A 15257-nucleotide genomic window follows, 5' to 3' on the forward strand; every position below is an offset into this window, starting at 1 on the left:
AAGATTTTTGATATGGAAAGTCAGTACAATATGTTAATAGAATTATTTATATCTACTTATACGTATATGTAAACATGCAAGTTTTTAATATTTAATAGGTTTACTTATTTTATACTTTTGTTGATGAAAATATCTAAACATACACAAAAATAGTGCAATGGGCCTCATACACATCAGCGGCTTAGACAATCACCAGCATTTTGCCATACTTGTTTCACCAATCCTCACCTTTCTTTTTGCTGGAGTAATTTCAAAGTAAACCCCAAACATCATGTCGTTTCACCTGCAAAACCATCAGTTGCATCTCAAATAAAAAAGACATTTTCTTACCTGACCACAATGGCATTTTCACACCTATGAAAACTCACCATAATTTCTTAATGTCAGTTTGTGCCTATTTCAAATTTAAACTTCCCATATTGTCCAAGAAAGAAAACGTTCTTTCAGTTTTATTCATTGGCTTTATTACGATCAGGACAGTGGCACACACACTGTATTTCGTTCCTGTGTCTCCTAACCCTCTTCCTGCCACGGCTCCCTCCCAGCCCACCCCACCCCCACCCCCTAGTGTGAGTGCGGACAGGATCTGTCCTGTCACTGCCATGTCAGGTGGCTGAGTCATGCATCCCCCAGAATTCCTAAATCCAGACCTGGCTTCTGCAGATGCTATTTCACTAGTCCTTCTGCCATCTGTGTTTCCTGTAGAGTAGAAGTTAGCTCTAAATGTTTGACTAGATGCAAGACCCTATTTTTAAAAGAATATTTAAGTAACTAAATATGTTCTTTAAAAAATGAATGGTACTTTTGATGGTTAATTTTGTGCCAACTTGGTTAAGCCTATTTAGTCAAACATTGTTCTAGATTTTCCTATGAAGTTATATTTTAGATGTGATTAACCCTTAAATCATTAGACTTTGAGTAAAGCAGTTAACCCTCTCTAGTCTGAGGAGCCTCATCCAATCAGTTGAAGGTCTTAATAAAGAGAAGACTGATCTCCCCTGAGAAAGAGAGGCCTCTGACAGCAGACCACCTGCAGACCTGAACTGACCTGTTCTGGTCTCCAGCCCATGGGGAGAGAGGAGAGGACACCAATATGCACAGATACTGATGACGAGGATAAAGGTGTAAATGATGTAGATGGATATGTAAATAGAGAGAGATGATACAGATACACACACATAAACCCTATTGGTTCTGTTTCTCAGGAGAACCCTGACAAATACAGTACTTTGTAAGGGAATTTTAAGGGAGAATATTTCAACAAAAATAGCTCCCCAAAATATGAAAAGGGCAAAATGAGACATCAAATTAATAAAAAACAGTGCTGACAATATTGAAGTTATGCTTGCCCCCTTTTTGTCTCTTCTGTTCAGATTGAACTTTGATGAATTTTGGAGGTCCACTGCTACACTTGGTTGGAAAAGAGTGAACTGTTGAGGGCTACAGCCGTGTTTTCCTATTTACTTATTTATTTTAGAACTCATTTAATATTAATTATGTTCTAGCACACTAAAAACAAACACATTTATTCCTGCTAGGGCTTCAAGCAACCTCTACTTTTAAGTATTTTTTAACGTGTAGCCAATTTCCTTTTTGTAAAGTTGGCGATAATAATATCGGCCTTAGGATGCTACATACAGAGTCTGGCCCCAAACAGATCATCAACGATCATTGCCAATGATCATCATTCTCATCAGCGTCACTGCAATTCTGCTCTGAATCCATGCTGAGCTCCTCACATAGCAGAGAATGCGTTCACTCTGGTGTGAGTGTATGAAATGGCATTTTAGTTTTTTAAAAATGGGACTCTTTCCCAGGCCACACTTAACAGGACTCCCAGCTGATGTGGCCAATCTTCCCCCAAAGCCAACCTTTTGCTCTCCCCAGAGGTCCCAGCTCCTCCCGCATTACTCACGGCCCTCTGGGCTGTGTGCAGTGGAGCAGAACAGCTCAAATGAGGTTCGTGCATTAGGGAGAAAGCAAGGGCTGCAGGGCAATGAAGAAACCTGCCCATGCCTGCCCGTCCCCACTCCTTCCTGACCCACAAGGGGCCTTCTCTTAACACACCCGAAATTACCATCTGTCACGCCAGTGCCTGTCACAACATGTGGTCAGTCGGGTGCCTGCCTGGCAGCTTGGCGACCTTGGGGAAACCTCTTAACCTCTCCAAGTTCCATTTATTAATCTGTAAAAGAGGGATAATGTGACTTTCAGGGCTCTGTGAGCATCTGCATTCATGAGTGTGAACGGAGCTGACTACACCAAAGAAAGCCCAATAAAGGCAAATGGACAGATAAATAGACAAACAGACGGATGGATGGACAGAGGGACAGACAGACGGCTGGATGGAGTGTATCTCTCGCCTTGCAGATTCCAACACATTTCCATATACCTGATCCTCACTACATCCTTGTGATAAGGGCAAGGAAGGTGAAGTCCGCTTGAAAATAAGGCCACCATCCCAAGACCCTGGAAACCTGGCTGGTTTCCACAGTGACTTGCAGCATATCCTGCCTACTTCTCACCACACTGCGAAGTTGAGGACATATGTCTTGTGTTAGGTATTTCTTGCATGAGTAATGTATGGACAATTTCCAAAAAAAAAAAAATTTTTTTTTCACTAATGTCAACCTAAATTATCTTTATCATATAACTTAAATATATGCTAATATAAACCCAAAACAAATGCATAAATTGAATACCAATAAACCCTTGTGCCCGAGGCCTCCAGGCTGCCACAAGCCGCAGTGAGGGGGTGGGGGTGGGGTGGGGGAAGTTCCCAAGATGAGCTGCACAGCAGGAGGCCCTCCCACCTACTTCCTCAGGTCTGGCCCAGGACCATCAGGCCTTTGTATGGACTCTACTTTGTACTTTCCTAATTTCTTGTGAAAGTAGAGTGGCCCTGGTCACAAGATGGATGCTGGGACACAGCATCAATCCCAGATGGGCTTCTTTCAACATGGTGGGTCATCACAAAGATGATGTCATGATCTTTAAGCTCCCAGGAGAAATGTGCAGACAGGCAAAGGGCAGCATCTAACCCAATGCCCGCCCTGGCCTGTCCTGGCCCTTGCCAGGGCAGAGCCACGAAGTCACCCTCTGACCTTCCTACCCTACAACTGTCCTCACATCTGCCCTTTCTTGCTCCTGGGGAGGGGATACCCCCAAAGCCTCCTCTCTTCCCACGCAGATAGCTTGCTGTTCACCCAAGGCAAGTGGTGCATGCAGGCCCTGCTCAGGGCACAGCATGGCTGACGCCCACTGGTGGCTCTGACCCAGGACCTGGCCCCTCCTTGAGGGCTGACCCTTGCTCCAGGGCTGGCAGGGCTGCCGAGGTCCTCTGGCATGGCCTCGGATGACCAGCAATGTGCTTTCCACCTGTCCTCTCCTACCTGGAGGCTGACCTGTAGGGACAGCACCAGCAGGCTCCCTGGCCCTCAGTTTCCATTGTTTGGAGACTAGCCTTGTCCCTCTCTCTTGGGAGGCCCCCCAGCCACCTGCAGGTTTTCTCATAAACTCTACACAGGAGCCCGTGTGCAGAGATGGGGTCCCGGCCCGGGATCCCAGGTCCCAGATCTGCTGGGGTCCCGGCCCAGGGATCCCAGAGCCTGGACCCCCTCTTCTCCTCTCAGCAGCCACTGGCCAATGCCTGAGTGTCAGCCTTGGGGTAGAAGGAGGCAGAGTTCACTAGCTCTGCTCATCTCAGGGAAGGAATATAAATCTTCAACAGGACCAGCCAGATGAACCCAGGCTCCACCACCTAAGGGGCACCCAGAAGCAGGGGAGCTAAGGAAGCCCCTCTGGACCCACCAGACAGGGGTGCAAATTCATTCTAGAGGTGTGTGGGGCCAAAGCCCTTCAGCCATGGCTCCCTGTCCCTGTCCCAGCCCCTGCCAGGCACAACATGAGGTGGGGATGCTGGGTTGGAGGCTACGAATTTCACTTCCCCCACAAAACCCATGGAGAGAGGAGGCAGTGAGGAAGGAGGCCCATGCAGGGTCAGTAGGAGGAAAACAAGGACCTAAGTTTCCGTGTGGGGGTCAGTCACCAGTTTATCTGCTGCTCCTTCTTGCATTGCTCCAAAGACAGTGGGCAGAGCTGATGGGCACAGAGACCCCTCTGCTAGCCACAGAGCACAGCAGTTGTCCCGGACACCGGTGAAACGTCGGGAGGGCTGTCTTCAGGGCAACAAGGCCAAGAGCAATTGAGGCACAGTTAGGAGTGGGAGACTGACACAAAGCTGGAACTTGACCCAGGTAAACGCCCAAGTTCTATTTCCAGGCTCCAATTCACTAAAGAAACCTCCAAGAGTCTCCTACTTAAAGGAAAAGCGCACCAGGTACTTCCACAGACAGAGAACCTACTGGCTTCAATGGGCTGCAAGAGAGCCAAGCAGTGTGCCTCAGTGAGGGTGTCCACAGACAGACCTACAGTCCTCTGCTGGTGGACACAGGCTCTCAGTCCACCCATGGCCAGCGTCCTCAGGCCCCTCTGCCTCTGCACCAACCGCCTTCCACAGTCAGGTTTATACCTGTGCTGTGCCCAGACCCACCTCAGCTGTAGGGTGGGGAGGGAGTTCCTGCCCTTGGTGCTGGCTGTGGGGTGACTTGTGTGGAAGAATGGGCCCCACAGGGCTGAAAACACCGGTGCTGAGGTGTGGGCCTCTCGTCCCCTTTGCCGAGCGGGAACGTTCACACTCAGAGAACCCCTGGTGAATGGATTGGCCAAGATGAAGGAAAAACTTGAGAGGCCGGGCCCAGGCCAGCGACAGCCTTTCAGACGCCCCAGCCTATGTCTGCCTGAGGCGAGGGGGAGCCGAGAACCTGCTGCTGCAAACCTGCCGTCGCCTGGCAGAGAGATCACCGTGGCTGGTAGTCCTGCGGCCTGGGGTCTCATCTGAGCTCACATGGCTGCACACACATTAGTTAGCTCCCTGCTGGGCAAAAAGGCTGCTGATGGAGTCGGCAGCTGAATTCCAGAGAAAGAAGCCCTGTGCACCCGGTCTGGACCCCTGGGGCGCCATCTGCATGTGTGCCAAGCATGTTTTGTAAAGAACCAGCCAAATGCATCTCACACGAGGTCTTCCTGTCACAATATTGAGATTGCTTCGTGGCCTCTGGGGTCAGATGCTCACAGCTGTCAGTTCAAGGATGCAAAGGACTCGGTGCACAGAAACCACACAGCGGGGACCAGGACCAGTGAGCAGACAGGTATTCCTAAACACAACTTGCCCCAAGCAAGGGCCAATTGCTTGTCTGCCCAGCTCCAGAGCCAGAAAGGAATGGCAGCTAGGACTCTGGAGAAGGGCTGGGAGTCAGGGCGTTGGAAAGCTACTCGCACGCTGGATGACATAGGATGGGGCTCTGCAGCTTTTTCGGCTGTAGCTAGAGACTCTGAGGGGCTGAGGCGGGGAGGGCCCTGGGAGGACCAGTGCCCAGAGGCTGCGGAGACCCCGACCCCACAGGGCCTTTGCACTGTTACCCTTTGCCTGCAGACCCCACTTTCCTCAGGCCACCTCCTCAGATACGTGTCTTCTACCCGCCCTCTGAACTACACCCAGACTGACAGCGTCTCTCACTCCTGATGTAAGCATCCAGAACATTCTCTTCACAGCTCTACCATCACCTGACCTGCTGAGTTTGTTGGCTTTGTTCTCCAGAGTGTAGAAGCTCTCTTATGGTTGCTTTGTTTTCTCGATGGATATAGAAAGCATGGCCATCAGCTCAGACTTGGGGCTTCAAGGAGGGCAGGTGTGCAGTGGTGACACCACTGATGGGTCCTGGCCCGACCAGACCCCAAAAGACCCAGAAACATGTTTGGTGTAATGTTACCATGAATGAGAAACCATATTTTAGAAACATTTGAATATTCGATTTGGTGTAACATGAGTAGGCGTCTCTTCTAAGTCTTTTTTTAATATCATTTTTAGAAATGGAAACATTTTAGATTGCATCTATTATCTAATTAAAACTTATTGTAATGTAGCCACACATTTCTTCCACCCTCAGTTTTAGGTTTGTAAGTATGTACACATGTTCTCACTAAAGATAAAAAGCACATTTTTAAAGGTTATTTACTTATTTGCAGGGGAGAGGGGAGACAGAAAATCCCAAGCAGGCTCCACGCTATCAGTGCAGAGCCCAACACAGGGCTCAATCTCATGAACCGTGAGATGACCTGAGCCGAAATCAAGAGTAGGGTGCTGAACCGACTGAGCCATCCAGGCACCCCAAAAAGTGCATTTTAAGTCTAGATAAGTAGTTTACCATTCTTTAACGAAAGGACGAGGGGGTGTTTCATCCAGTTACATTTCCAAGGACTGCAGTCAGAGCCGCACAGGTTTTCCTTGTCACTCCAGACGTGCTGCAGAGAGAGCCCTGGCTAGACTCCAGATGTGCTGCAGACAGCAAGCCCCACTGACGAGAAGGGAGCACCGTGAGGACCAAGCCCCCGTGCACCCAGACTGGGCTCCCGCCTGGCACAAGGGCTCTGTGCTTGGCGCCCCTGGGCAGGTCAGGGCTTCTGGGGAGCACTGCCTTTGTTCTTTGGTTGCGATAGGAACCTTAAGTCACAGGATCAGCCAGGGAGATACCCTTTGCAACTTCCGCCAGCCCTCTGGCACCCACTTCTCTCCATTTAGGACATGGCTGTGGTGAGGGGTAGGGGGTGAGAGGGGGACCCTCAATTCCATGCCACTGTGGCCCTGCCCCAGTTGGTGAGCCAGCTGGAGACAGAGCTGTTTCCCTGATGGTGCCTCACCTGTTACTTAGGACCTTCACCCTCTCCCTGGATTCCCCCCCAGCCTGGCCCTTCTCGCCGTCTGCCCACTCACCTCCAATGCCCAGAGGACGGTGGCCCGGTGGGGCTTCATGGACCCAAGCCTCCTGCGCATCCTCACAGGGCTGGAGTCTCAGCCTCTCCTCCTGGGAGATCTCCACATTTTACAGACAAGCTCCGACCATATCTGCAAAGTGACCTCCCCCTCCCGCACCAGATCACCCAAGCACAGTCTCCATCCTGCTCCACTGCACCAGCCTGTGGGCTCACCCATCCCCCACTTGGTTTTCAGTGGTCCCTGGCCGTCCCAACCATGTGTTTGCTCCAGGAGCCACACTGACACTCAGTTTCCTTGGAACCCATGGCCACAGACACCCTATGACAACAGGTGACTCGGCAAGTTCAGGCAGTTCTTCTGGGCTGCACCTCCCACTTGGTGCTCCAAGGGATGTTCCGTCCTGCTGGCTTGGGTCTGCCTCCCCTTCCTCCTGTCCTCCAGGGTGGAAGCTCATCTGTACCATCTGCTTGGTGTCTCCCAGGTATTGAAAAAAACCAGGGGCTCTGCACCCTGAGTACCCCATACTCACCATGGCCATGGCCAGGGAAGCACCCCAGGAGCCCAGGATCAGACATGGAAGAGAGGGCAGCAGGAGGTGGAGAAGAGGTCATGGGACACAGCGAAGTGGCGGCACAGGTGTCAAGAAGAATGAAAAATAAAGGCTGTAGAGTCGGCGGGGGCACAGCAAGTAGTCTGCTAGCAAATGTGTGACTGGAAGCCAATACGAAGAGAGAAAACAGGGCAGAAACCAGTAAAGCAAAAATCTCCAGAATGTTCTAAGACCGATGAATAATACCAACCCACAGATTCAAGAAGCTCTGTGAACTCCAGGCTGTTTTAAACGTTTACACAGAGGGGCAACAGTTGGTTAAGCGTCTGACTCTTGATTTCAGCTCAGGTCATGATATCACGGTTCGTGAGTTCGAGCCCCACATCAGGCTCTGTGCTGCCAGCACAAAGCCTGCTTGGGATTCTCTCTCTCCCTCTCTGCCCCTCCCCTGCAGTTACTCACTTTCTCTCTCTCTCTCTAAAAATAAAATAAAATAAAGACAAAAAATAAAATTAAAATTAAAAGTTTGCAGGGCACCTAGGTGGCTCAGTCAGTTAAGCATTCAACTTCGGCTCGGGTCATGATCTCACAGTCCGTGGGTTCGAGCCCCACCTCGGACTCTGTGCCAACAGTTCAGAGCCTGGATCCTGCTTTGAATTCTGTGTCTCCCTCTCTCTCTGTCCCTCCCCCGCTCACACACTCTCTCTCAAAAATACATAAACATTAAAAAAAACTAAAAATACAATAAAATAAAAAGTTTACACAGAAAACAATGTGATAAAATTGCTGAAGACCGAAGCCGCAGAGCAAGTGTTAAAAGCAGGAGGAAGGTGGGTTTGGTGGCAGAGCCACCAGCCAGGAAAGGGAAGGGCACCAGGGCCCTCACACCCACCACCGTCTTTCCCTCCCCAGAGAGCAGCAGGGTGGGCTGCTGTCCCAGTGGGTATCCGACCAAGGAGGGTCAAGGGTCCTGAGGAGCTGGTGGAATTTACCTCACTGGGTTTTAACCCTTTTGTTCCTCCAAGTTCTCCTCTGGAACGCAGTGTCTACAATGTGCCTGTCCCATCGCCGTTCCAGAATTCTGCTCCAAGGTCTGGCGTAGAGGTGGCTTTGGAGCAGGTGCTGGAATAGGTTGAGACTCTGGGGCTGTTGGGGCGGAACAAATGTATTTTGCATACCAAAAGGACCTGAATTTTGGGGGTCAGGAGGCAGGATGCTATGATCTGAACTGTGTCCTCCAAATTCCATATGTTGAAGCCTGTCTGCTCCAGCTGCCATAACAGAAGATCACAGACTGGGTGGCTAAAGTCATTTCTCATGGTTCTGGAGGCTGGGAGTCCAACATCAAGGTGACGGCATGGTGTCTGGTGAGAGCCTGTTCCGGTTTCCAAACGGCCTTCCCACTGTGCCCTCACTTGGAGCAAGGGACCAGGTGCTTTCTGGGGTCTCTTTTATGAGGGCACTAATCCCACTCATGCAGTCTTCATCCTCATGACCTAATCACCCCCAAAAGGCCCCAGCTTCTAACACCATTGCATTAGGGGATTAGATTTCAACATGGGAACTTTGGAGGGACACCAACACTCAGTACATATCAAAGCCCTAACCCCCGATGTATCTGTATTTGGAGACGGGGGCTTTAAGGAAGCAGTTAGGTTAAATGAGGTCACTGAGGTAAAGCCTTCACCCAGTTGGATGTGTCCTTACAGGAAGAGACACCAGAGAGCCCATGCTCCCTCTCCCCGCCATGGGAGGACACCTGGAAAAGGTGGCCATTTAGAACCAAACTGTCCTGGCCCTTGATCTCGGTCTTCCCAGCCTCCAGAGTTAAATTCCTGTTGTTTCAGCCACCCAGCCTGCGGTGTTCTGTTGTGGACACCTGAGCAAACTAAGAGACTTTAAATCCTGCTGACAGAACAAGCAGACAAAACTATCAGTCAAGATCTAAGTGTCTGAACAACACAACTGATAGACGTGACCTTAATGGTGTATTGAGAGCTCCATGTCCTCTTACAGGACACACCTTCTTTTCAAAAACTTGCGAACACCACTCAGGTTGTTGAAATCACTCAGGTTGTTCTCTGACTGTGGTGAAATTGAGCTAGAGATTAATAAGAAAAAATAACTAGAAAATCCCATCTTTTGAAATTAAGCCAAAATTTCTAAAAAAAAAAAAAAAAAAAAAGCCCATGGTACAACAGAAGAAATTGGAATTGGAATTGGAATTAGGAAATACCTGAAACCAGGAGACACTAAAAGTGTATCGAGATGAGTTGTTGCAGCTGAAGCAGCTCTCGAGGAAAATTCAAGTGTCGGAAAGGAAAAGTTGAAAACCAATGATCTAAGCATCTACCTCATGGGGGAAAATTGATGTCAACCCCCTCCCTCACATCAGTGACAGAAACCAAGGCCAGGTGGAGTGCTGATTTATGTGCCAAAGGTAAAAACAATAGAAGCTATGGAAGAGACTCCAGGAGAACATCTTATAGATCTTGGAATAGGAGAAGATTCCTTAAACAGGACACAGGAGGTGTTACTCATAAAGAAAAATAATGTCAAACTGAACAAAATAAAACTTAAGAAAGACTTCTGTTGATCAAAATACTCCAAAGAGAGGGAAGAAGAAGCCAGAGTACAAGTTCACAGAACAAATCTTTGAAGGACTCCCAGCCGGATTACATCAAGAACCCCCACAAAATTAATGAGAAACAGACAATCAACCACTACATCCATACACCCACCAGGCCGGTGGAGATGAGAACCCCAGATGACAGCAGGGACTGACATGTGCATCGCAGTGCCCTGCAGGCCTGCCGTATGGACATAAGGCTCTCTGACTGTGAAGGACAATCCGGCCATTCGTACCTGGTAAAGCTCAAGTCCAGGTGTGCCTCCAATAGAAACGTGCACATACATCCGTGCTCCAAACACACACCTGCACAGACCCCATTAGCTGAACACGGGGAACAATGCAGCTGTCCAGCGGTGGAGGAAGACCCATAGAGAGTGGTACATGAGACAGCAGGACACCACACGGCAACATGAAGGCCACGCATGCACACAACCCACGGACGAGTCTCACAAACATCATGAGAACTGAGGAAGGCAGACACAAAAGGGTACCGTCTTACACCACACAGGCTGCCACACCAGGCCACCCTGACTGAGCAGCTTCAACATTAACTTATTTCTCATGGTCTGGGGACTGGACGTACATCAGGGCACAAGCCCATTTGGTGACCTGCTTCCTGGCTCTCAGACGGCCTCCTCCTACTGGGCCCTCACGTGGGGGCAGGGGGAGGTGCCCTCTGGACACTCTCCTAGATGGGCTGATCCCCCACTGATCCCATCGTGGGGGCCTCTCCTTATGGCCTGACCACCTCCCAAAGGCCCTGACCCCTAATATTGTCACTCTGGGGGTTAGTGTCCAACCTATGAATTTTAGGAAGACAAAAACTGACTGAATACTCTTTAGAAAATAGACAATTTATAATTCCACTCATATAATGTTCAAAACCAGGCATAGCAATCTACACTGTTAGAGGTTAGGCATAACCCTTGGAGGGTACTGAGTGGAAGGGGCACTTAGGTCCCTAGTGGGTTGAAGTGTCTTGGAGTGAGTGCGAGTTACATGGATGTCCACTCTGTGCAATTTCACCCATCTCAGGGCACCTGGGTGGTTCAGTCAGTTGAGACTCTGACTCCTGATTTTGGCTCAGGTCAGGATTTCAGAGTTTGTGGGTTCAAGCTCCATGTCTGGCTCCAAGCTGAGGGTGCAGAGCCTCACTGGGATTCTCTCTCTCCCCCTTCTCTCTGCCCCTCCCCTGCTCATGCGCTCGCTCGCTCTCTCGCTCTCTCTCTCTCAAAAGTAAATACATAAACTTAAGAAAAGAAAGAAATTTCACCCATCTGTACACATGTGACCTATGCAGTTTGGGGTATATATTTTATAGTTCAATAAAAAGCTAATTAAAATTCAAAACAATACACACACAAAAATGTAGACACATACCTACAGGCATGGAAGTTTCTTCATATTAGATGAGAAAAGTTACAAAGCAATGCATATAGCATGATCCCATGCTTGTAAAAAGAACGTGTGTACACAGAAACAGGACACACGCCAACATTCATTTATTTAAAAATATTTATTGAGCACGTGCTATGTGCCAACACATAATTTATTTGGAAGACATCTCTACAACTGTACTATCCATGCAGAGTCCCGTCACATGCATGGCCACCGGCAGGTCCTGCACGGCTCTGTGCAGTCCCACATTCCGCATGGTGAGGGAGGAACCAGGGCAGCAAAGACACCATGAACACATGATGCGTGAACACTTTCACAGGCGTACAAGGTTGATGTGTGTGTGTGTCCTACGAGTTGTGAACTAGACCTAGCTTAGGGACACTGTGCCACCAACTTACCCACAAGCCAGCACTGTGGACACCTGGAAACACAGCCTACTTCTAGAGGACAGACACGGGCAGTGACAGTGGTGAGGGAGTTCCCGCCGAGCCCAAGCACAGCCGTCTGTGAAGGACCCCACGGACAGACTAAGCCCACAGCTCCGGGGGGTACCCCTGTCAGGCCGACAGAGCTCACGGCTTTCACAAGAACATGTGCTCGCATCCAAGGACATCTTCATTCACTCAGGCTCATTCCTGCACTATCTGCACGCTGCTTCCCACAGAACTTCAACTGTCATCTCCAGATGGGAAAGACTTTTTCTCCAACCTGAAAAAGAAAACAAATCAATCAAATAATAAATCACTTTAGTCTGATTAACATGCAGGATTTCCTAAAAGTAATTTAATATTGTACAAAAGAATGACATTCAGAGACAATTTTTTTTTAATGACAAACGTTAAAATTTTAACATAAAATTATCATAAAACGGAGGGGGGTATGGGCTAAATGGGGAAGGGGCATTAAGGAATCTACTCCCGAATTGGTTGTTGTACTAATATGCTAACTAACTTGGATGTAAATTTAAAAAATAAGTTAAATTTGAAAAGTTATCATAAAACAAAGCATAAAACAGGTACTAACACATAAAGAGAAGCCATTTGATTTTCTTTTCTGTCCTACATTAACCCTGAGTCTGAGAAGAGAATCCTTTGCTCAGCAGCCTCTGTGAGACATGATGCCAAAGGCCCCGCCAGGCCTCACCGTTTCACTGTGGGAAGGACGGCGCCTCAGGCCTCAAACTGCTGCCAGGGTCGGAAGGTGACTCACACCACACACCTACATCACCCACCACCTGAAGGCCCCCGCAGAGGGTCGGTCCCCAGCCCTGTTTCTCCACCGGGGCCTCCTGGACACAGGAAGGGGTGGCCCTAGCCTGGGCCGGGCCTCGGCCCCCACAGACTCGCCTTCTTGCACCTCTGTTTCCTGTTCTGCAAATAACAGCATCCACTTCCCCTCAGGAAGGTTAGAAAAGTGACACAGACAGACAAGGCCATGTGGTCTGGCCACTGTGATCACCACAGACCCGTCTCCCAGGACCAGCACCCTAGCACCTGATTTTACAGCTAAATATCTTACTTTCTGTGATGTGGGGTCCTGTGTGGAAGTGACAGACCAGCTCAGCGCCACGGACATGTGCCTCCTCCACACGGGGTTTCTCTGCAACACAACTGAGCCAGTGACCACATCTCCCATGAGGACAGAAACAGGCTCATCCATCATAAACAGCACCTGCTTCCAGTGGGTGGTGCTGCAAGACACAGGATGTAGGGTCACCTCTCTGGAGCCTGGTTTTTCAGGCTTACCGCAGGACAGACATCCCCCGACTCCACGATCCAGACGGCCTTTATGGGTTGCCAGGATTGAGTTACAGCCCAGCCAGGATCCAGCTTCTGGAGGCTGCCCAGATTCCAGAAGGGTGAAGGAGGCTTGCCCTGGTGGCCCCAAGGACACACGGGTGGCCAGGCAGAGGGTACCTGGCCCCTTGCACCCTGGCACAGTAGGCATCCACCCAGAGCCCTTTGCTCGGTCTCTAAGCTGCCAGGGCCCGAGGTCTAGTCTGCAGCCTAAATAAGTTGTCATTCCTGTGAGTCAGGCTGAAGGAGAGCATGGCAACTGTAACACTTGGGGGAAACGGTCACACTCCCGAGCTCGTCACTTTCTACCGGCTCTGACAGCATGGCTCCACTGCGCACTGTGGCCTCTGCCAGACGCTGGGCCTGCGCCCCACGGTCAAACTCAGAGAGGTCCTGCTCCCTCCTGCCTCAACCACCGTGAAGGTCTCTCCCCGGGCTTCAGAGAGCGGATGTCCCAGGCTCTGCGCCCTGCCTGCCCCACACTAGCTGTGTACGGACACGCCAGTGGAAGACTGCCCAGGCACACGACCGTCCACTGGGTTTTTAGTGTTCCTACTCTCATCTGTGCCAGTAGGATCTAGAAGGAAAGCTGACGGAGCCCTGGACCTCCACAGGACACTCTGGCCAAACAGCTCCTCAGCCCTGCTCCCATGTTACAGGAGGACAGCTAGGGTCCCTCTAGGCGCACTGCCACAGCCAGCATCTAACCCCTGGTCCAGGGCAGTTACTGAACAGGGCTACAAAGGCCCCAGTTGAAGGCAGCATTTCCACGGGGGCCGCTGTGTCCAGCACTGAAGCAGACGACATCAGCTTCCCAGGACGCACAAGCAAGTGTGCATCATTACTGCACACAAAATTTTCCTCAAGAAACACTGACCTTCCCCAAGAGTCTGAGTCAAAAGCCCCTAGAATTCTGTTGACCGTGTTTGTGTTAGACCACGGAAAGCAGAAGCAGCGTCCAGAGCCACTGAGGAAGATGAAGTCTGCTCCTCCTCTTCATGCAGGGGTCAGAGGGCAGCCTAGGGAGCCCAGTGCAGGGGCAGGTGGGGCACAGCCCTGACTTGCCCACCGCGTGCACACCGTGCTCCACGCCTGGGGTAGCCTGGTCTGGAGAGAGTCTAGGTCAACAACCCAGTATTGACAGATCTCTAAATCCGTGACTCTGCCATGTGGTTGTCATACCGACAACCTGAAGGCAGGTGAACCGCCCCAGCTCTTCCAAGGGCTGTGGCGCTCCCCACGGGAGGTGCACACTCACGGGTGGAACGGGCCTGTGCTCAGCATCAGCTGTGGCTCGTCCTCCTCCAGGCTCTGAAACCGAACACTGAACCAGGCTGTAAATCCATGCAGCGTGCCGGCTTTCCTGATCTCAAAGTGCAGCTCGCCTTTCATTGTCTGTGTTCGAGCAAACGATAAAAGAGGGACATGGTTCAGTAAGCATGTGACACCACGCCACAAGGGCTCTCTCTGTGTGAGCAAGAATTAGCAACTCACTTCACGAATCCCACAACACTGCACTGCGGTAGGCAGCCCTACCACCCGTTTCAGCCATTCTGAATCTGTAACTTGCTAGTTTGGCTGAACGTATCAAAAACCACATAAAATTTCCTCCTCAGGAAAGGATTAAAACTTGCATCATAAATTCAAGTGCTGCAGGTAATCACAAAAGGTTTCAAGCAATTTGGGCCTCAGGTCCCTAATTTTCTGCCCCCAAATTTGAGTGCAATACTTTTTCTTCTCAATTCTTTGCATAGATAGAAAGTTCCAGGCTGAGTCTCTATACTGCAAAACTAACTGCAGACTCAACAGTTCAGTCCCCACACTGTTTGGCCCATCTGAGCTCCCGCACGTCAGAGTGCACCCTTAAAACGAGACATCCTGAATCCACAAATGCCACCCTGTGGCAACACAGGGTAAGTGAAAGTATGAAGAACTTTGTCATCAACAGTAGCTAAAAAAACTTAGAAAAAAATTTAAATTCAAAGTCCATGATAAAATTGGATAAAATTAGAATCTGAAGATACTGAAAATATTGTATGTGAATAT

At 49.9% G+C, this 15257-nt stretch overlaps 1 protein-coding gene across 2 annotated transcripts in view; it reads right to left on the reverse strand.

Moving 5' to 3' along the window:
* Window positions 1-11514: 11514 nt before the first annotated feature.
* The window catches only part of PRMT2 (protein arginine methyltransferase 2), a 36919-nt gene continuing 33176 nt past the window's right edge, over window positions 11515-15257 (reverse strand). For both annotated transcript variants that reach the window (XM_042999069.1, XM_042999068.1), the window contains exons 9-11: window positions 14470-14606; window positions 12934-13105; window positions 11515-12123 (exon numbers count right to left, since the gene is read on the reverse strand). In XM_042999069.1, coding sequence (XP_042855003.1) covers window positions 12091-12123; window positions 12934-13105; window positions 14470-14606 — 342 coding nt within the window. In that variant the 3' untranslated portion in view covers window positions 11515-12090. The remainder of the gene's footprint in view (window positions 12124-12933; window positions 13106-14469; window positions 14607-15257) is intronic.

The sequence above is a fragment of the Panthera tigris genome, chromosome C2 (genome assembly GCF_018350195.1).
Source record: "Panthera tigris isolate Pti1 chromosome C2, P.tigris_Pti1_mat1.1, whole genome shotgun sequence".
NCBI lineage: Eukaryota > Metazoa > Chordata > Mammalia > Carnivora > Felidae > Panthera > Panthera tigris.